Source organism: Electrophorus electricus, chromosome 12, assembly GCF_041902795.1.
Source record: "Electrophorus electricus isolate QZ-2024a chromosome 12, ASM4190279v1, whole genome shotgun sequence".
Taxonomy (NCBI): Eukaryota; Metazoa; Chordata; class Actinopteri; order Gymnotiformes; family Gymnotidae; genus Electrophorus; species Electrophorus electricus.
The window spans coordinates 11,487,028-11,508,985 of record NC_137508.1 but is presented as its reverse complement, the minus strand read 5'-3'; the positions used below and the strand labels follow the sequence as shown (position 1 = coordinate 11,508,985).

The 21,958-nt window shown below is 37.7% G+C and overlaps 1 protein-coding gene across 2 annotated transcripts; it reads right to left on the bottom strand.

Annotated features, from left to right (window-relative positions):
* Positions 1–231: 231 nt before the first annotated feature.
* Positions 232–21,189, bottom strand: adss2 (adenylosuccinate synthase 2). Of its 2 annotated transcripts, XM_035531262.2 has the most exons (13): positions 20,860–21,184; positions 11,282–11,384; positions 10,604–10,672; positions 10,362–10,412; positions 9,634–9,700; positions 9,256–9,363; positions 8,619–8,700; positions 7,546–7,672; positions 6,498–6,652; positions 5,761–5,885; positions 5,300–5,397; positions 4,883–5,032; positions 232–4,726 (listed from the first exon to the last, which is right to left on the bottom strand). In XM_035531262.2, the coding sequence occupies exons 1-13, from the start codon at positions 21,055–21,057 to the stop codon at positions 4,674–4,676; spliced, it is 1,386 nt and encodes a 461-aa protein (XP_035387155.1). In that variant the 5' UTR covers positions 21,058–21,184; the 3' UTR covers positions 232–4,673. The 2 variants fall into 2 exon arrangements, 1 of the variants encoding a protein (XP_035387155.1); XR_014126529.1 differs by lacking the exon at positions 232–4,726 and having other exon boundaries at positions 4,894–5,032; positions 5,300–5,392; positions 20,860–21,189.
* Positions 21,190–21,958: the final 769 nt, after the last annotated feature.

Sequence of the window (21,958 nt, the reverse complement as noted above, 5' to 3'; positions counted from 1 at the left end):
CTGTGGGTATTAAAAAACACAAAGATGTTACCATCTCTCTGAAGCCAACTGGAAATTTTTGCTGATTATTCCTGTCAATCTCTTAGATTAAAAACAGAACACATTAATTAACACAAAACCATTAACCCTACTAGATATGATAAAGGGGTGTTAGTTCATACAAATGCAGGTAAATTCTGTTATTAATTTAAAAGGTTAATTCTGTAAGGTTACACATGGAAAGACCCAAACTGTTTCTTGCGTAAACATTTATTGACTGTGGTATTACTTTGGAAATTTCCTGGCTTTTGCCTAATATGTTGACATTGGTTCAACTACAAAGAGGGAGATCTGTATTGTACAAATCACACCAAAAAAAGCATGCACACTCCAGCACAAGCCACCATCTCCAAGAGCCAAGCATATTTACCACCACTATACAGAGACAGATATCTTGAAGATCAAACAGCAGCAACACAATACAGAATTCAATAAAAAGAACAGAGGTCATTGTATTGTTGTGCAAACATGCAGTCATCTGCGCAAAAAAAAGTGATCAATTTGAAGAAACTAAAAATTGAGCAAAGTGGTGTGTTGAGACTGCCCATCTCTGACCAGCTGAATGACCAGAATATGTGATTGTTTATTAGATGATTTTTAAACAATACAAAAATGCAAATCTCTTTAGCAGCCAAGGATAGAGGAGAAAACAACTCCTTAAAACAGTTTCAAACTACTGAGCTGCATTCGAGAATGGGGATTTCTGATTCAGAAGACCAAAAAATAATACATTTAAAAATGTCTACATTTAAAAAGTACATAATTATCTGGCCTTTCACATTGAGCAAGGTTAAGCAAATGCCGTTTTTAAAAATCAAGACTTTGATGACATGCGCACTTTTGACAACAACAACAAAAAAAGATTAAGTGACATTAATGCCCTTGGCAATGTCCTTTAAAGTTTAAATTGAATATTGTATACTTCAAAATACACCCTTGTTACTGTCATGTAACACACATGTTCACAAAATTGCATGAGTTTTCATGGGTCTTTCACATGACATTAGGAGCCAATGTCTGTCAAAAGGCACACTTTCTCCATCTATGCAGGCAGTGTGGAGTGTCCAAGTTGCTAAGTGTTACATGAGCTATAGAAGAGGCAGAACAAGCTACTATAGGAACTGTTATTTCTAATTCTGTAAAAAGAATACTAGAAATGTGTCACTCTGAATGAGTGATGAGAATTAGTTTAAAGGGATAGTCTACAGTATGCCCCCTGTCCTAGTTATTACATTATTACTGGGATAAGCAGCAAAAATGCAGCAATTAAAATTCAGTCCCATAAACATATGGTCCAAATGCAGTACATTACGATTACAAGGTAACCACAGAAAAAGTGCCTTGATATAAATCTCATCTGAATAACATATACAATCCCATATACATAATACATTATAATGTATTTATAACATGCTCTATGCTATACATCTACACACCACTTTAAGCGCTTATATATCATCTTTATAAGGTGTTATAAATGTATATTTCTGAGCATTAAAATGGCTTATGCCACATTATAAGGCATTATGATTGTATTATATATACCAGCTTCATGGGCATTGCTACCCAAAATTCTTTCACTGGCCAAAATGTCAATCAGTCTCTGATCTTTCAGAAGCTCACTGCACATGCTGGTATCTGAATGCTCACATGTGTTCTATTACAGTACTTAACAGGGCAATCTTTATTTAAAGGCATTTTCTACTGCTAGTGTTCAAATCTTTCAATAACCAACAGTGGTTAAAGAATACATTGAACACATGTTTCTCAGTAAGTAACCAATGCACAAACTCGACTCAAGAAAAAAAAAAATTGGAGGGGTTTAAATCTGAAACATTCATAATTTCTATGGAGTCAGGCTACATCATGGCAAAAGTAAAAAAGTTAATTACATACAGTTTTCAATGTGGAGATTGTCAGATTTTCACTAAAATCTCCTTAACATTCAGTAAGACCACAGCCATTGCACCTTCCTTCCATCCGCAAAAAGGATGCCCAACTGCAGTCCAGGAGATCTGCAGTCCTGCAGAGATCCAGCCTGACTTTAAAACTCAGATGATACTATGGGCCTGAATTAACTAGCTCATGTGCATTAGATTAGGATTGAATCTCTGCAGGAGATCTCCAGCATGGGGGTTGGACATCCATGAGCTACAGTATACCAGAAATAAAATATATACAGTTATGATCACCAGAGAATCCTGAGAATAAAAGTGAAACAAAGCAATTGAGTGTATTATTTAGCATTTTAAAATACATTCAAGTCATACATCAAGCTGGCCTGACAACTGATGATTAACTAACAAGCTTGCGTGTGATTGTAGATGTGCAACACTATGGGCTGGTTTCCCAGACATGGAATAAGTTTAGTCTTGGACTAAATTGTAGTGCCAATAGTGAATCACCACTAAAAATTCTTTTTAGTCTAGGCCTAGGCTTAGTTTGGTTCTTAATCTGACTCTACATATTCAGAATTATCTATCTTTCTTAGATCATAAACTTTCATTGTCATCAGATGTGTAAATATCACATTTTAGAGTAAATGTATACATGATAAAATGAAAAATAAATAAAATACCTTAATTGCTGTCTTCCATCTTAGAACAAGTCTATTAATAAAAACTGTGCATTCCCAGTTACACTGACCATATTAATTAAATGGGCAAGCAAGTTGTTTCCACATCATTTATATATTAAATATTTGCAATGCAAATTTCCAGTCACCATGAAAAAGTCATATTGAATATTTTTCTTCAGGTGACAACTAAATATATACTAGTCCAAAAACAAACTGGTTCCATGTTGGATTTAATGCTCATTCAACACCAGGTTGTTACGTTCTTGGGTCTTTTCTTTTTACTTGTTCTTCGTGCTGTGGTTTTTCAGGTTATACACACGAGTTCGTACCAAGGCCCAGTGAGCTGTCGAGATGACATCGTCACAGCAACGTACGACCTGATTGGCTAAAAGGAAAATCAACCTCCTGTTAAAGATCTGCGTTGCGAACATCTAGGGCAGGGTGTCTAGTTCAGTAGACACCTCACATGCCATGGCAGACGATGCTCTGCAAGGCTCTGTGTTGGTACAATTACTGCCTGTGGTAGACACTTTTTGAGATGCTGTGTCGAAGTTGACTGTTCCTTTCTTTTTTACCCCAGGTTCTTTAGAATAGGGCCTTATGCGTTATTACTTGCTGTCCAGCTACGTTCTTAGCCTTTGAGATGTACTCGAGTTATAAAGGCTTTATGTAAAAGGCCTCGAGTAGTTACATGAAATGCTTCTCTATTAGCAGAGTTGTTACAGCCTGTGTCAAAAAGGACCACTGAGAGTTAATTTTCTGATAATTAAATGCCTGAAATGTTTAGTATTGTTTGTTTCATTGTTTGGAGTCGTAGGGGTGGGTGCTATGTTTTGTTTTGTTTTTTTTTTGCTTTGTTGTATTTCTGTTTTTGTGATAAGGAGTTGAGGGAAGAGTGATTGTATTTTATTTTATTTTGTTTTAGGGAAGAATGATTGAATCCATTCTAGTAGATTTGCTTTGTTAGTTGTGTTGGCGTAGGGCCCACCCTGAAGAAACACTCCTGTTTAGGTTTAGTTTATGCTGTGTCATAAATATATATATATATATATATTAAAAAAAAAAAAAAAAATAAAAAAAAAAATATATATATATATATATATATATATATATATATATATATATATATATATATATATATATATATATATATATATATATGTTTCCGTACAATCAGAAAACCAACAATACAACACTGAAAATCCCATACAGAGTGCGTCTTCGTGGGGTTTTTTTTATGTTGCGCCCTTTTGTGGACCTAGATTTGGAGCCTTTGAAAGGTACAGGTAATAGGGTGGTAACACAGGTTGACTGACAGCGAAGGCATCACCAATGTGATGGGCAAGTTAACAAAACTGGTTGTACCCATTTGAACTGCACTCCAACAGATGAACCAGAACTACCAAAGCATGAACTAAACCGCGAAACTGAAATAAGTTCCAGCGGCACATTAATACAAATTTCAAATGGCTTATTTTCTGAATTTGGATAAAGTGTCAAAACCATAGTTTAAAAAAAATGATACTGTTAGCTGTGTTAGCTCCTTGAGACATTTTGCTTGTGAAAATGATAGTAATTAATGAAAATAGGAAAACAAAAAGTTGTGGTTTACAATAAAGGTCGAGGTCTGCATTAACCAAACAAAGCTGGCTGAAGATCATGGCACATAAAAATGGAGGTTCTAAGCTTGATTAAAAGCAGACTGTAAACACGGCACCAGGAGAACGAGACAAACCGGTACACTAGGGACAGGTGAAACAGAGCAACTCATGGAAATGACCACTGGGTGCTAGCGAGAGGTTGAAGAGTCTCTTCCCTAATGGTCAAAGAACATTCTACTATGGTGTCCCCACAATGACCTCCAAAGATAAGAGGTTATGAGATCAAAGCTGAACAGAGGATCACATGTGAAGAAAAAAGGATCCTTTTTTCTGCCTGTAGTGAGTGGAGATATGAGAAGCAGGATCCTGTTCTGCGGTCATGAACTGGTAAGCCCCCGATGTGATAGGTCACCATGGCGAATGAGGACTGTGCCAGGGGTGGGCACCATGGCCACTCAGAACAGCTGGATCATTGACTCTCGCGACTTGCCAACACCAATCCATTTCACTGTAGCAGATGAGGGAACAGTTAATAAATGACTGCAGTTGCAAACTTAGAAGACATCATGTGTTACGTATATGAATCACAAGCACCAAATCTTCAGCGAAACAGGTGATCAATTAAGGTAATCTAGTTGAAATGAGAGGAAGTCCAGTCCCCTACCAGGCACCCCCAGGTGTTCTTCGATGAAGCGAACATATTTCTGCGCATTTTCTGGAAGCTCTTCGAAGGTTCTGGCAGCTGAGGTGTCACTGTTCCAGCCAGGTAAGATCACATACTGCACCTCAACCCTGTGCAACACCTCCTGATTGGCTGCCAAAAAAAAAAGTCTCCTTAAGACTTTGAAGTTTTTTCTTAAGGTTTCAAAGTCTTTTGAGAGAGAGATTATATATATATATTATATATATATATATATATAATATATATATAAAAAAGAAAAGACACCTCAAGAGTACTCAGAGGACTCTTAATAGTCAACAGAGCCAACAGTGTATATGTATATTAAAAAAGTGAACTTCTAAGAGCATGTAATTTTAAAACAGGACACAGCATTATGTGAAATGTAGTTTGGCTGCTCACCAGGGAAATGTGGTATGGATTCATTGTCTACCTTGTAGGCCACACCAATTTTGATCTCAGGGAAGATGTCCAAAATGTCCAATTTGGTTAAAGCTATGCTAAAGAGGACACACATGCATGTTAGAAAAAGGCACTTCACATAACACTTCCTACAACTTCAATTTCATTTCAACAAAACCTGTAAAATCTCTCTGGTGAATATATCTTCCAGTTATACGATGATCTGAAATTTGTAAAATTTTGCATTAAATTGTTTTGCAACAGCTGATTTATATTTGAAAGTTTAGTTTTTTATTTAATAACAGTGACATTTATTAATAGTAACATAAAATGCATGTTAAACTATAAAAGTACAGCCAAATTGGAGATGCAACATTTCATAAAACAAACACAATAAGGAGAAGAAGAAAAACAATGAACACAGAACTGAAACTGACAGATGGAACGAGACAGGGACTCACGCTGTGAAGCCATTAATCATGTGGGCATATCTGACAAGCACCAGATCCAGCCAACCACATCTCCTCTTGCGGCCAGTGGTCACACCCACCTCCTTCCCTCTTGTCTGAAGCAGCTCCCCAATTTCCTTAAAAGGCAGGCATACAGTAAAACAAACTCTGACTTCCTCACAATTAATGTAAGAAAATTGTCATATTCTCAAAATCACACTATCCTCCACTAGATGGAGATGTCAAGCACTTAGAAGACAGTAAAATACATAAAATAAGAGGCTGGTTTACATACCAAAGGAATATTCTTAAAATAAGAACTGACTGTATATGTTATGCAATGTAAAGACTTGAGAGTCTTGGGGAAGGCCATACCCAATAACAAAATGGTACGGATAAGCTCAAAATGCACACGGTCACAGCTGGATGAAGATCACGGTAGATTTGGTAGACACGAAGCGGGGTTTGATTAATTTCAGATTGACCTGTGTCGTTGACATCAGCGTCTGTATGCAATGCAGACAGCGCTCTCTCAAAGAGAGACACTGTAACTGCACACTACCCATGACCGTCAGTCTGCTGTAGCCGTGTGACTGGTAGTTTCCTTTCTTTGAACTTCTGCCATATTTACCCACCATCTCCCCCTACCACTACATGCCCACATCAATGTCTACAAGTGGTCAGATGTGCTGTTCACACCAGTGATTGATATATGCCTGACCGAATGGCGCACAAAAGCATGTCCTCACGTTGCTCTGTTCCGAGGGGAAGGCCCCGATGCCCACTCGCGTCGTGTAGGCCTTGACGACACCATACACCTCTCCCACGTTGTGGGGAGGCATGCCCAGACCCGTGCATACCCCACCCACGGTGCAGTTGGACGAGGTTACAAATGGGTACGTTCCTGAAATTACAGAACGGCATCAGGGCTGTGGCGTCTGTCATGCTGGGGACGCTTTCAGGCCAGGTGACAGGACAACAATCAGGAGCTAACCCAACCAGTGTCTGTTAACTCAACTGCTCCGCATTGCGTTTCAAAACTTGTGAGTAAAATGTCAAAGATGTACAAATGTTATTACCTCAAGGACACAAAACCATTGTTATTTTTAAAAAATCAGATACAATTTGAAGACTATAATGTGAACATCTACATACTATTCAAGAACACTTGTCCACAAGATTTCCTTTGATGTCAAATAGATCAGATAACAAGTGCCTTACTAATGATGCATCAGTTATAGCACAGATTGTTTTTCAATACAATATGCTCTCTACAAACTGTCTCTTTACACAAACCGCTTTTGTGTGAATGTCATGGCTAAGTAGTTATAGACTTTGCCAAACAGACTTTAAGGGCCTCCAAGTTCTGCAAAGTGTCAAATCACCTAGCAACCCTGGATTTTGACTATACTTGCTTGCTCAATTATAATGCTTAAAACTTTCCTAAGCCCTTTAATCCATTTGGAGGCTGCGGCCCCATTTATATCATAGCAACCTGTGCTGTGGATAAACATACACATGGTGGAGGTGACCACTATTGAAGGCATATAAAGTGTGCGTGCGTGCGTGTGTGTGTGTCTAAGTTGTATGATACTTCAGGTGCATCACTCACATCTAAACTTTGATTTTTGATGAAACTCACCAGCTAAAAGAGAGATGACTTGTCAGCTAGCTTTCAAAAAGGAATCACTTGGTTAATATGATTCATTTGAACAAGGTCAGGACTGTAACGTCACTGTTCTTGTCCTTCAAAGGTTGTTACAGAGTTGAGCTGTAGTGACAGTCTAGGTGACTCACCAAAGTCAATGTCCAGCAGGGCAGCATTGGCACCTTCCACCAGGATCTTTTTAGGAGACCCATGCAGAGCCTCATACATGAAGAACACGCCATCCCTCACCATAGGCTTTATTCTCTCCACGTACGCCTGACAGAAACAGCACACTACTCTCACTACTCACACATGGGCAACAGTATGCAAACGCTGCCCCTTGAGATCACTCTTTCAACATCAATTTGCTTGCACTTACACCCAGTAAACCCCAGTGTCGAGCTTATGAACTGAGAGAAGCCACAAACTGTAAATGGCATATACGCCAGGGTGTGAATGTGTGAATGTGAGAGTGTGACAGAGTGCAGGCCCAAGCTCACACATGGCAAGGACAGTTGAGACAGACTTGGTTATTTCACATCTTACAAATGCATGTTGCATTAGTGCACTGCAATTACATTACACTCTAAAATTAGGCTTAAGTAACGTAACTAACTACATATGTAGGTTATTCTGCTACTTGTGTCCAATAGGTTTGGGCAAGTATTAGGAATTATGATGTATGTTTGGGCTGCATGATTTCATCAATTTTCAATTATATTGGTATATAGTGCAGGTGCGGTATGCCTAACAATACATTAAAAATAATGATGAACTGTTGGTGGAATGTGGTTGAAGACCACATTTGTTGGATCATGTAAATGCTGTTATTAATCCAGACACCCTCAGAACATGCATGTGGAGTGGTCAAGATGCTCAAAGCAAGCAATAAAAAATAACTGATCTAATAGAGTACTCATTTGCGATATCAGTACTGCAATGGCCAATACAATAACAATTAAACAAATTATACGCACTCTAAAGAGAATAAGTGATGCACCTCAAAAATGCTCAGTGAGAGAAAGAAATATTCATACTGTTTTTTTGTTATTTCTTCACATTTATGCTGTTATTGCATAGGTGACTTTTACTGTGTTTCACAGGCAGTCACTGATGGAAGACCCATTATACCCAGAGCATATTACAAAACTAAGAACTATGGTTTGATTGCATACATGAACAAGGCTGAGCTCAGCTGGATCCCTGCGATTAGGCAGCTCACCTTGAGTTTCTCCAACTCCCCATCAATGTCTATCTCCAGTGATGGGTACATAGACTTGTACTGCCAGGCCAAGTTTTTATATCTATGAGAGACAACAAAAAATGGAAAATAAATCAATGCACAGATAATAAAATGGAATGGGACATCTGATTACAGACTACTATGACATGACAAGAGTCTAATTTTCATTAATGGTCTTAAAGAAATGGCTGAAATGTACACAACAACTTTAGTTACCTTAAGTGTAATCAATAGGCAAGACATGCATGGCTCATCAATTTTTTTGCCCTAGTTTTCACTAGAACTACAAGACTAATGTAGCAAACAATTATTATGCTAACAAACTTACAAACAACAAATAGTATTATTCAAACTACTACATTTGAGATGGGTTGGAAACCATCCCTGAACTGTTCCTTTAAAGCTATATTGCCTTAAGTAGTGCTAACAATTAGATGGGCAACCAGTTAGAATAACACTACAATAACAAACAACCATGGAATGACAGATCAACCAGTATGACAGTTGTTAAAAACTCTAAAGAGATTTAGTTTGTACATATTTATGGCCCTTGGGTATCAAGTTTTGAACAGAATCTGAAGGAGTAAAAGAGTAAATGGTTAGGACAAACCCTCACCTTTCCGAAAACTGTTGAAAGTCAGACAGAAGGTCACATATTCGCAGACCACTCCTGGCCGCCTTGGCTGAATACACTGGGCCAATGCCCTTTTTCGTTGTTCCTAAACTGGAAGGGGAGAAAGAGGTGAACCCAAGCATCAACAAAACACAAATTCTCACTGGATAAGCATGTGTTTGACCTTAAAAGCATAAAGAAGAGACATTTTCTCTTGTACCCAATCCATCCAGCAGGTAGTCACACCTGCTCTGAGCATGTGTGTGTATGTATATGTGTGTGTGTGTGTGTGTGTGTGTGTGTGTGTGTGTGTGTGTGTGTGTGTGTGTGTGTGTGTTTGTGTGTGTGTGCGCGTCTCTCTCTCCATCCCTGGGTGTTTACTTTTTGCCAGCTTGTTGCTGTCTCTCCTGCTCCTGAACTCCATCTACAGCTTGATGGAAATCAAACACTGTGGACAGAGTGGGGACACGGCGGTGACACAGTGCAATACTGCACACAACAGACAAGATCTCTGCAGTCTAAACACAACATGCTCACAGACGTTACTAAAGCAACTGTTACAACAATTGGCTTGGATTTGACAGAGATCTTTATTCTATTGTGCCATTCACTACACTAATCTCCTCTGGGAACTGGTTTGAAATCATTAAAGTGAAGACAACATAATAAATTTGAACTTGTACCTGCATATAAAATCTGCATTACTCAAGCATAATTATAGTGTTAGCAAGGTCACTGTTCAGGTGTAGGTAATATAAGAAAGGAGATCAGAATAGGTTTAGAGAAGCTCCAGCTCAGAATTACAGACAATCTATTACATCTTGATTGAGATGCAATCTAAAACAAAGGAGTCACACATTAAAAGACAGATTACACAAATTGAGAATACTTCATTGAACAAATCCTCTAAACATATTGAAATGGCTCTTTGATACCGAACAAGACTTCCCCATTTATGCTAGCCACATGGAACTGACAGACATGACCAAGCGAAGCACAGGTCATATACAGTACACGGTATCAGGCATATGAATGTCACAGGGTGACATTTAAACAAACAAGGATCTGTGTTGTGCTGCCTATGAGCAAACAGGGACGTGGCAGCTTACCAATGTGGGCGCGGTCGGAGATGACAAGCCTGTTTTCCCAGCCCTCCAGACCTAAAAGCACATACCACAACTCTTCTGTTAGCATTCTCAAACGCACAGCTCCACAGAGACAGGCTGCTGAGAACAGACATAGACCCACGCCTCAGACAAACGCACACACGCACACGCACGCACGCACGCGCACACACACACGCGCGCACGCACGCACGCACACGCACACACACACACACACACGCACACACCTTTTCCCTTCCGTACATTCTTCTCGGCCTCCTCAAAGAGGCCAGGGAGGTGAATGACTACTCCATTACCTATGGTGAAAGTCAAAAGTGTACGTAAGTGACTCATTATTCCAGGCACAATTGATCACAGGACCACAAGAGAAAAAAAATCCTCTCTTGACCACTACATATGACAAGTTAGATAGAAAGATAGCTACTCAGACATAAATGTTAACCTGCCCATAAGGAAAACAGTACTGTGGTAATAGTGATCATCATTATCTCAACCATAATGTTTGTTTATCAGGAGGCTCGGACTGAGCGGAAGGTCCTGCAGATATGTTTACATCTGTGCTCTCTCATGGGCCTTCTGCTCACAGAGGACTGCTAAGAGTTCTCGGAATTCAACTGCATGCATTAGTGTGATAAAAATGCATGTCTATATATAGGAAAGTAGACCATGTACATTACATTATTACTTCTTTGCAAATACAGCAGTTGCAGACACATAAATCAGATAACCATTATTAAAATAAGTCCCTGCAGATGAATCACACAGTCTGCCTTAAGGTATAGAGCTGAAATAAGAGTGAGGGAATAACACAAATACAGTTTACACAGTAAAGTGCGCTGAATGATAATGGCAGAGTGTAACGCAGTAAAGGATCCCCTCATTTTTACTGAAGCGTACATGCTCACCAATAAAAGCGGTGACCTTGGGGTTGATAATGCCACTAGGTAACAGATGAAAGTCATACTCCACAGAGTCAACCACAACCGTGTGTCCTGCATTGTTGCCACCCTACAGAAACAGAATCCAAATAACAGAATGATTAATAAAACAGGTTTTCTTCAGACAACACCCATATTTTTCTGAGAATCCGTAAATAACACAGTTCCCATAGAACTCCTCCTTACCTGCCTTAACATGTTATAAAATAAAATAATAATTTACATAGCAAGTGTCTAAATAAATCTTGTGTCTTTACATAGTAAATCCAGTGTCATCAATACAATGTATATTATTTCAGTATTTTTGGCAAATAAAATCCCTTATATATTTTACTTAAGTTTTAAGTTAAAGCTCAGGAACTTTATCAAATTGAAATAGGTCATTGTTGGTGAATTCTGGTACGCGTGTTAATGGCTAATGGAATAAAATGTAAAAAAGTATCCACAAATAATGTGTTTCTTGGTTTGGTACACCAAGTGTCTAGCATTGTAAGACAAATGCTTTTTGTAAGACAAACGATGTTTTCAGGCATTCATTATTAATTGGTTTTCTCTCTGTTCCTTTCTGGATACAATTCTGCTGATTAACAGCTTGATCTAACTAATGCACAAAGTGTAATAATGAATGACAGCAATCTTTCTCAATTAGCAAATAGTGGCAACATCTTGGTAATGGCATAGGAAGACAATAGCACAGGGAAACTGTCAACTCCATGGTAATGAACACAGAGAACACAGACATTTTGGATCTATAAAGAACATTGTTTGAGATATTAATAATCCAGATGTTCCCTAGAACAGTACTCAAATAATAATAAGTAGGAAGAAGGAATACCGAGTAGAGTAGCAAGCAGTTTGTGTTCTGCTGCTGGAAATGCAGGATTTCTATGTTGCATCACAACCTAGAGTTATAAACCTGCATGAACACTTTGCTAAGGGTGAAATTCCTCCTCAGCTTTTAGCCTAGTGTAAAACAGCAGTCACAGTATACAGACACAGTAAAAGACAGAAACAGACCACTACACTTGCGAGACCATGAAGGACTACTCTGTTATTTCTATGAATACAAATGCATTACATTGACAACCTAATAATAAAAAAAAAAGTAAAACTTTAGTGTTTTGGGACAGAACAGCTAAATCTTCATTATAAAGAGCCATAGTCCCACAATCTCCCCACATCTTTCCTTTTCACTGTGCTTGCTTGATTATGCAAATGTTTACTGTACTTACATATCCATAACCACAATCAAACATGTTAGTTAGAAAGGTGGCCATATCTGGCCTCCTTTTCATATATTGGATAAGTACACTATGTGCCTAAAGAGTAGGGTAAACATAGATTATGTACACACATTTGGCATGCAAACTGTCCCCATGCACAGATATCAAGTGTCCTCGTGTGTCAGTGCGTCAGCACTGACTTCATGGAAGGTCTGAGAGGGCTCCTTACTAAGCACTTCCAATAAATCAGTTTGCGTAAATCAAATTTGTGTTTTTTTCCGCTTTACTTCGCAAGGAGAAGAGCCAAGCTATTCCCGGTCAATCCCAGGAATATGAGATTACTCTCCTTTTTATTTGCATTTACAATATGCCTGAAGCATTGCACCCACAAGAGCCACATGATACCTTTTACATAACAGCTCTCAATACATGGAAGCACCTAAAAAATAACTAATCTCTAGAATCAGTTATACAACTTTATAATGAAAGAAAGTCATCTTATGTTGATTAAAGCTTAAACAATACCTCACTACACATCAGATATAAGCAATGCCACATCGCATAAGGAAAGAGTGGATATCAGAAGTGGCTAAATATAGAAGTGGGCAGCAATTAAAGGGGCCAAACACTATGGAATGCAAATGGAGTATAAAGCTTTAAAGTATGAGGCGGATGAAGCTTTGAATGTAAAACAGCAGCAAAGGTAAGACCTGAGAAGAAGCTACCAGAGCATTCCATATTACCATAGTTTGAAGTGATGGGTTCGGAAGCTGAAATGCACAAATGACCCATCAGCTAAGAGAGACATCCTGCCTTAGTGATAAAGCACCACTCAGCTCCTAAAGGCATGCTTGATACATTGTTTCTTACATAGAAATTAAGAGAACTGGCAGAACTGCCATGCATTTTAAGAGTTTTAAGAACTCTCTCTTTGCATTCAGAATTTGCTCTTGTATTAGGGAACATTAAAATAAGTAATGAAGAAAATCATAATCATTTTTAATTAAGGATCATTTAAAAAACAAACATATTTCTTGGCAGGACCCAACAAGAACTATATTACCAATAGAAGGCACATATGCTGTGGTATATTAAAAGTGCAAAGACAAAGGAATTAAACTGTACCTTGTTTTACAAATCATAAACAAGGTTTTGGCTATTAAAAGAGATATCTTGGCTCAAATGAGATATTAAATTGATCTGCTTTGTTTAATAAAAGTCAAATTAATTTTACAGTTTGTGAACACAAATCAAGAGGTAAGAAAGCAATTAAAAACAGTTAAAAACAAAAAACTCACTTATTCATAATTCCCACTTATAACCCATATAATAATTATATTGTCCAGTCACATGTCACTAGACATCAGGCTGTGTTGGATGACTTTTATATTGCAAACCTCACAGGCTAAAAGTAGCCTCCTATGACTGATCTGAAGCAACATGGGTCCTAGTAGAGAATAAAGGCCCACGCCTACAGTGGGATAGGTGGCAGGTTTGCCAAATTATCATCTGCACTAGTCTCTATAAAACCCACCTCAAACTACTGGAAGAGCATGTCAAATAAATTGGTTTCTACATTCCTAAGTTTCTTGCCTATATGAGGCATTTGACCTAAAATCATGGCACTATACACTCTATATAATAATATTTTCAAAATCCAAAACAATAATTATTTTATTTAAGTTTAGAGCATTAGAGCATTTTTTTCTCAGTTTATTCCTTGGGACTCACACACCACATTTTTCATAGCTAGAAAAACCTGTATTAGGGTTTACCCCAATCTGGGAGGTTGGATACAGCAAAAATGTGGTCAATCTGGTGAGTCCCATGGGGACTCACTTTAAAGAAATAATACTTTACAGCATCAGGGAGCTCTATTGATGTACAATTTCAGAGCATGCCAGCATACTTCACTATGGTATGAACTATGGTATGATAGGCTAGAGCACGTCCATATAGCCTCACTGCGTGCATCATTGCTACATAATCCAGTATTAACCAGCTGGTGGCATTTCAGGTTTCTTCCTTATTTTTCTTTCTTTTTTTTTTTTCTTTTCTTTTTTTTAAACAAAAGCCATCTTGCTAATTTCCGATCACAACACATTATGCCATCATATCTGTTGCCATGCCTTAGAGGTCTGCACAGGTCCACTCCTGTCAAAAATCGCCAACATTTGTCTTGCTCCCACCACGTATGTTTTGGCCTGCTCCCACCTGCAGTTCCACAAACCAATAAATGACATCCAATATTTGACATGCTCTATTTACAAATAAATTATTTTTCCCTGTGCTAATACAGCTCGCAGACATCAGGTCATTTAAATTTTATTGATAATCATAGGCTGCTTATTCATAATAAACACAACGGAAGAGTTTGAATAAATAAATGCAAACAAATTCAACACATTTTTCTTACGTCTCCTACTTTAAATGTCACTTTATCTTGGAGGTGGAGGACCTTTCTGAAATGTTTTAAACATGTAGAACTAGAACTGGCTACTGTACAACAACACTGATATTTATCACAGCAAGTAAACAGCTGCTGAGTGCTGCGTTCCATTGGCCAGCGCTGTTCCACCGGCTCTTTGGCTCTGTGCCTTAATAAAACCAATCCGCTTGAATACTGACTTTGTGTGAATTGAAGTTATATAGTCCAGCTAAATTGCAAGTATGACTGGAACTTCACTGGAATAGAAAGTAATGAGCTGTCTATAACAACTAATTCATGGCGTAAATATGGCTGACAATAGATTAAAAAAACTGTCGGAATTCATTCAACTATATTATAAAAGTCTTTAGATAAGACAGTAACACAAAGAAATTTGGGTAAAGTTATCAAATAGAATAAGAAATACACAAAATCAGTAAAATAAAACCTTAAAAATAAATTCATATATACATTTCAAACAAATGCATCAACTAAAACAAGGACAGGTTTGAAGTAAGATGAAATGTAGTGAGTAAAATAAATAAAATCCAGTGTCCATCATGCCTTACAGAGAAAGCAGGCCACTCAACCTTAACAGAACGCTCACAATTATGAGTATTATAATTCTTAACTGTAATCCAACATCAAGTATCACCATAATCCAAAGGTACATTGCCTCAATAACCACACTTCTACAATGCCGAGGGAAGCATGTTTCTTATTTTTTATTTTCTGATTTTTCCTCAATTTGTTTCCTAATCACATAATATTTAAAAGTTCTCTTCTCATCGATGCAAATTGCAAAATACATATACTCTGCAACTATATATGCATACCACTTTGATACAGGCCTAAATGGTGAGATCATCATAATGAATAATTTTGGCTCTGGTAAATAACATGAATTTATTTTTATCTGTACCAAGAATGAACTCATAGTTATTGAATTAACTAATAGTTACTGAGTGCAACTTGCAAACCAGAATCAACGGTATCCACAGAACAGTACAAGGTTTTATGATGAGCATATAGATGTATATTATGTACACCACTTGCAGAAGAAAGGTTGCATTAAGTACTTATGTTGCTTTGAAGTTAATAATATTACTTCAGAGAGGGAAAATATTAAAATTGGCACAGCCTTGAAAACAAATATCATTTTTAAAAATAAACAGTACATTTTAAAAAGGGAAACCACAGGTTTTATAACTTAGTAATATTTTGAAAGCTCATTTTTAAAAAAAGGTTGAGGTTTTGTGTGTATATATTTTCAGACATTAGTCATCATATATAAAAATGAAGAAAATCACTCCTAGCTACTCAGATGGACAGAACTTGCTTAAAGTTGTGAATTCTCCCTGCCCTGCACCTTCCTAAACTATCCAATGCTCATTGGTCTAAACCCTCAACTGCATTTATGAATGCATACTTTCAGTTTCTGCACTTATGAATGCATAGTTTTAGTTTCTGCACTTATGAATGCATAGTTTCGGTTTCTGCACTTATGAATGCATAGTTTCGGTTTCTGGATTTATGAATGCATAGTTTCGGTTTCTGCATTTATGAATGCATAGTTTCAGTACAAACTGTTTGTACACTGTGATTTGGAGAAAGTACCCTGAATATTTGTCAACTCAAAAGAAAGAAAGAAAGAAAGAAAGAAAGAAAGAAAGAAAGAAGGAACAAACAAAGTATCCAACACTTCAAATGCCAGATTGGGTCTTTCAGTATAGCTCAGATAATGAGTCTAAGCCTTAGCCTTAGTAAATAAAGAACACCATTGTTTCTCTTTATCGATACAGCGACAGACACAGTCAGTTGAGGGCTGAACAAACCACAGTATTTAAAAAACTTTCACACATTCAGAATTACAAAATGGTTCCAAATTTGCCAACCAATACTTGGTAACATGCCTTCCACTTATTAAAGATTCCCGCCAATGAAAACCAAGATTTCAATCTTGTTACCATGTTCATGTGTTGTTTTTATGTTAGAAGACGAATCATGAGTGAAATAAGCAGTCAACACCATGCTGAGCATTTTGGATTTGGAACTGCAGTGTACCACTGACCTCACAAACCTAAGGAACCAATCTAGTCAAACTGCAGGATGGGCTCTCCTTATCATTAGCATACTGTTATTGTGAAACGAGGAGTATCAGAGAAGCTAGGTGCCATGTCGGATTTGCAAGTCAAGTTTCACACTACTTTCAAAACAATGGCAGTGACTTGTTCTATTTTCAGTTGCAAAAGGAAAAAAATGTGTATTTCATGCATTAATGTATTTCCAATGTGTCTAAAAATCAGAGAGAGAAACGGGTGCAGATTATTTGCAAAAATCATACCTGGCTTGTAATAAAGCTCTAATTTGTAGCAGCCACTTTGCAGAGCACTCTTTTGAAATTAATTTGAAATTATTTTATTCATGTCCTATGCTGACAGGTCATTTTTATCGTTTGGGGATGTTGATGAAGAAAGTTAGAGCAAGACATTACTCAAAACAGTATGACTTAGAGGATGGCTATATTTGTTATGATAATTCTGAAAGAAAACTTTAGATGACTTTGGGGTTGTTCACAAAGAAAGCATGTCATGATAAAGGTTGCCCTCATTAGCTGTTAGTACAGCTTTAGCAATTCCAGTGCATATGGCACGTGGAGAAAGCCTTTCTTCCACATGTGGTCACCTGTGCAGTACTGTTGTCACCATGAGATCTACCATTCTGCACCCCCAAACCTTTTGGCAAACGCCTCCCACATGTGGTCATATGCATGATCTGTGGTCAAGAAATCAAGCGTTAGCACATTTTGAAAAGACATGCACAACAGCTAATTACATATCATACTACATGGATATGAGGTTGCTTGTTTTGAGATCATTTTATTGGGGAATTGTAAATTGTATCATCTGCTATTCTTTTAAAATGAACATATCTTCATGCGCTGTCACTGTCAATATAATTCCTGCACGCTGTATTCAGTATACTATGTTGTTCAAAGCGGAACATCTGGATGTTTATCGTTATCAAGGTAGTTAACTTGTCAGAGGTCGCAATTGGGAATAAGTTTGTCTAACATTAACAACACATTATTAGTGGTTAACTATTAACTACAACGCAGTCAAGCCGGAGTCTCACATTGTCTTTTACTGTTACATTTCTAACACTCTAGAGAGCATTGTGGGTGGCCTTCTTCTTAGTCCGTTTCAGGTTTGAACATGTATGGCTGAATTACTCCAATAGGTGAGCTCAAGCTGCAGGAGAGTGGCAGAAGGGTGGCTGGAGATAGAAGTGGGGACTATACTGAATGAATTATATATATATATATATATATATATATATATATATATATATATATATATATATATATATATATATATATATATATATTATATACACACACACACATATATATACACACACACACACACACACACACACACACACACACACACACATATATATATATATATATATATATATATATATATATATATATATATACACACACACACACACACACACACACACACACACACACACACACACACACATATACACATATATATACATATATATATATACATACACATATACATATATATATATATACACACACACACACACACACACACACACACACACACACACACACACACACACACACACACACTGAGAATGTACTGACCAAGCTGTTAGGGTAAAGTAGAATCTGTTATATCCCCAGGGCAAGGCAACAGGTGGGCCACAACAGAAGGACCCACAGAGTACTGCTAAAGCACCCTGACTGGGATAGCAACACTGAACACTCAGAATCTAGACTTTTTAAAAGAAACAGATCTACTACAGTCAACAAATACCATGGTTTCTTTGTTCTGAGCTTTTATGAACACCTCAGACTTACTCAGCTATCGCTATAGAACCAAATGATTTGCAACTGCTCCAAACTGTAAAGATAAATTTGATTAACTTGTCAAATTACATTAACTTATGTTTACTCTTGGGGCCGATACCACAAAAAAAATACTCTGACAAACATTATCTGTCAGTAAACGGCATTAGCCTATGCATAAAAACTGATAGGTTCGTCAATGACATCTGCTCACAGCACACAAAAATGTGTTTGTTAGAGTGCTGTTTGCAAATTTCAAACATTTGCATTACATGTACTGCACATATTGCTGTTGCAATAATGACTAACAATTAATATATTATGCAGCTCTATCTTGACTTGTGGTAACCGAGCCTGCACAAGTGTAGCTCTCAGTCTTTGAGCACTGTTTGTGATTGTCAGAAATAGATCCAAGAAAGGCTCCTGGTGCAGCTTTTTTTTTTTTTTAAGGCACGGTAATGTCTGTGTTCTCACATATACGCACAGTAAACAAGGCATATACTATAAAAAATTACAAGAAATGCATCTTTAATAAATCCTTAGGCTATGCAGAATTCAAACTGCATGGATCTTTGTAGTGGTAGCCTAATTCAACCACACACATCTAGGAACCAGCAAGTAACAGTGTGTCATCATCTAAAGACACAGAACAGCACTTAAAGGTACACTGCAAAACATCTGTATCAAACACCACATTGCGATAAATCATTTTGTTTTGATTTGCAATCATAATGCAGAAATCAATCGCGCAGAAACACTTCTCCCAAAAAACATTCATTTAATACAGTTACAGCGATTAGTAATATATGAGTAATATGCATGATATTCCATTATACCAAACCACTAAAGCACAGAAGCTTTTCCTTAAGCTCATGTGTTGACTGCATGTTTCACCTGCCTTGGCAAAAAATAGAGCGCTCTTTGCCACAGCTGAACAACCGGAGCTAAATTTAATTTGCATCACTATGTCTGTGAGTGAGAAGTGAGTAGTGACTTTTCAATATGTAGCAAGAGATATGTCAGTATGATAGCACATGTTTCATTGATACTTCCTGAAAAGAGAAAACTATGACAGAAATGGTTTTACAGATAGAGTATTTATAATACATACACCGGAAGCATGCAGCCAGTGAAATAAAGAGGTTAGATGACGAAATAACAGTCTTGTATAGGGTTTTTCCCCCAGTGGTAATTTATGAACAGGTTAGTCAAGAGATTAGGATTCCTCAACACACCCGAATACTAGCCTTTCAGGTAAATGTACAGCATTAAATAATATGAACATATCTTCAAACTTTTCACAAGAATCAGAAATGTTGCGCCTATGGTTTTACATCTTGGACTGTCGTGACATACAAAAATGATTGTTTAAAAAAAAACAAAAAAAAACATATTTTAAAACCATAATGTACATTCTTTGAATGGAAAAGCAAATCCGTGTAGCCTAAAATACTCTTTAGAGGAGAATGAGCTAGCAGGGAAGGCCTAGTGCACCCACCCTGGGGGGATCCAACTAGCTACAAACTTCCAAGTAAACTGCAGGCATTAGCTTAAACATACCAACAGCTAGCTACCTAGCAAGCTAGCACAGTTCATTTAAAGACAAAGGAGAAACAAAAGCTTTTAACTGGCTGTACAGCTAGTGCTTGCATTGTACAACGACTTCAAAACTCAAGGTGACTTTAATCAACGAAGCTGCAATTTGTTAAATGGCATGCGTCCAATGATTTTCCTATTTCCGCTTTCAGATTGGCAGCTATACGACAGAAATAGGTAGTCAGCTAGCTAACGGTTAACTAGCACACAAAGAGTATTAGCTAGCCAGGTTGCCAATTAAATATCCAATGAAACGATGTTCCCAGTACCACAATTTAGTAGGTATCAACGCTTAAGAGATCTCTTTAGCTAACTACATAAAACAGCAAGTAAACGTTAGTCCGCTTGGAGTAAAGCGCGAACCGACCAGTTTTCACATATTCAAGTCTTTAGTAGAAACATTAGCTACCTGACATCTGCAGACAATGTCAGCGTCCTGGGCGAGCAAGTCAACAACCTTCCCCTTGCCTTCGTCGCCCCACTGAGCTCCGAGTACCACAGTCACCTTATTTCCAACGCTCGGACTGGTCACATGTGCGGTACGGTTACCGCCGTGAGATCTGCCATTCTGCGAGCCGGCAGCGTTCCTACTCCCGTAATCTGACATGACAGTACTCTCGTCCTCTGTAGCTCTCAGTGATTCTCCAGCAAGCCTCCTTACTGGGTACAGTAGGCACGGCACAAGTGCGTAACAGGCACGGCCCCCTACATTCACTGCGAACTGCCAGAACACTCACTACCGCAACCTCCTCGCAGTCCCATGTTAATATGTTTCGAAAGTGTGAGTAGACTTGTGTGGATGTTGTACGCGTCAAAACATTCACTCATTGCTGACTCCATATTTGCATTTTAACTCTCGATAGGACCAGAACAGTATATTTAAAACTACCCCATCCATATAATCTCTCCTCTAGATATGACAGATCCCGCTTAGCCGTATTTTTCAGTCTGCTTGTGGGATCTGATAAGCACACAAGAACAGAAGATGTATTTAACCATGAACCTGCTCCAATGACTGTACCCAAACATTATGAATGTATTAAATCAGGTCAGTGATTACAAGTGATTTCATTTTTCTTATAATTATTTTATTGAAAATTTCAACTCTACAGTATGGTTAATGCATAGATAATACTGATTTTCAACCATTCTGCAATCCCAGCTAACTTTCTTTGTACAATTCTTTGGTCCAGCTCTTGTAATTTACAATGTTGACCACATGATGACAGTATATAAACAAATTACAGGATGATCATGTCCCTTTTATCCCAAACTCAATTCTGCAAAATGCGCTGCCCACTCGTTATTTGATTATAAATAATTTCTTTAAGGTAGGCCTAAAAGCTGCTAAATATTTGGAGGGTAACTTTATATGGAGCACACTGATTAATGTGCCACTATCGCAATGTACAGCTACATGAAAAATGATGCTGGACACAACCAACAGATAGAACATCTGTCCTGTGGTATACATTGAGCTTCTTCAAGTATAGCCTACTCTGTCAATT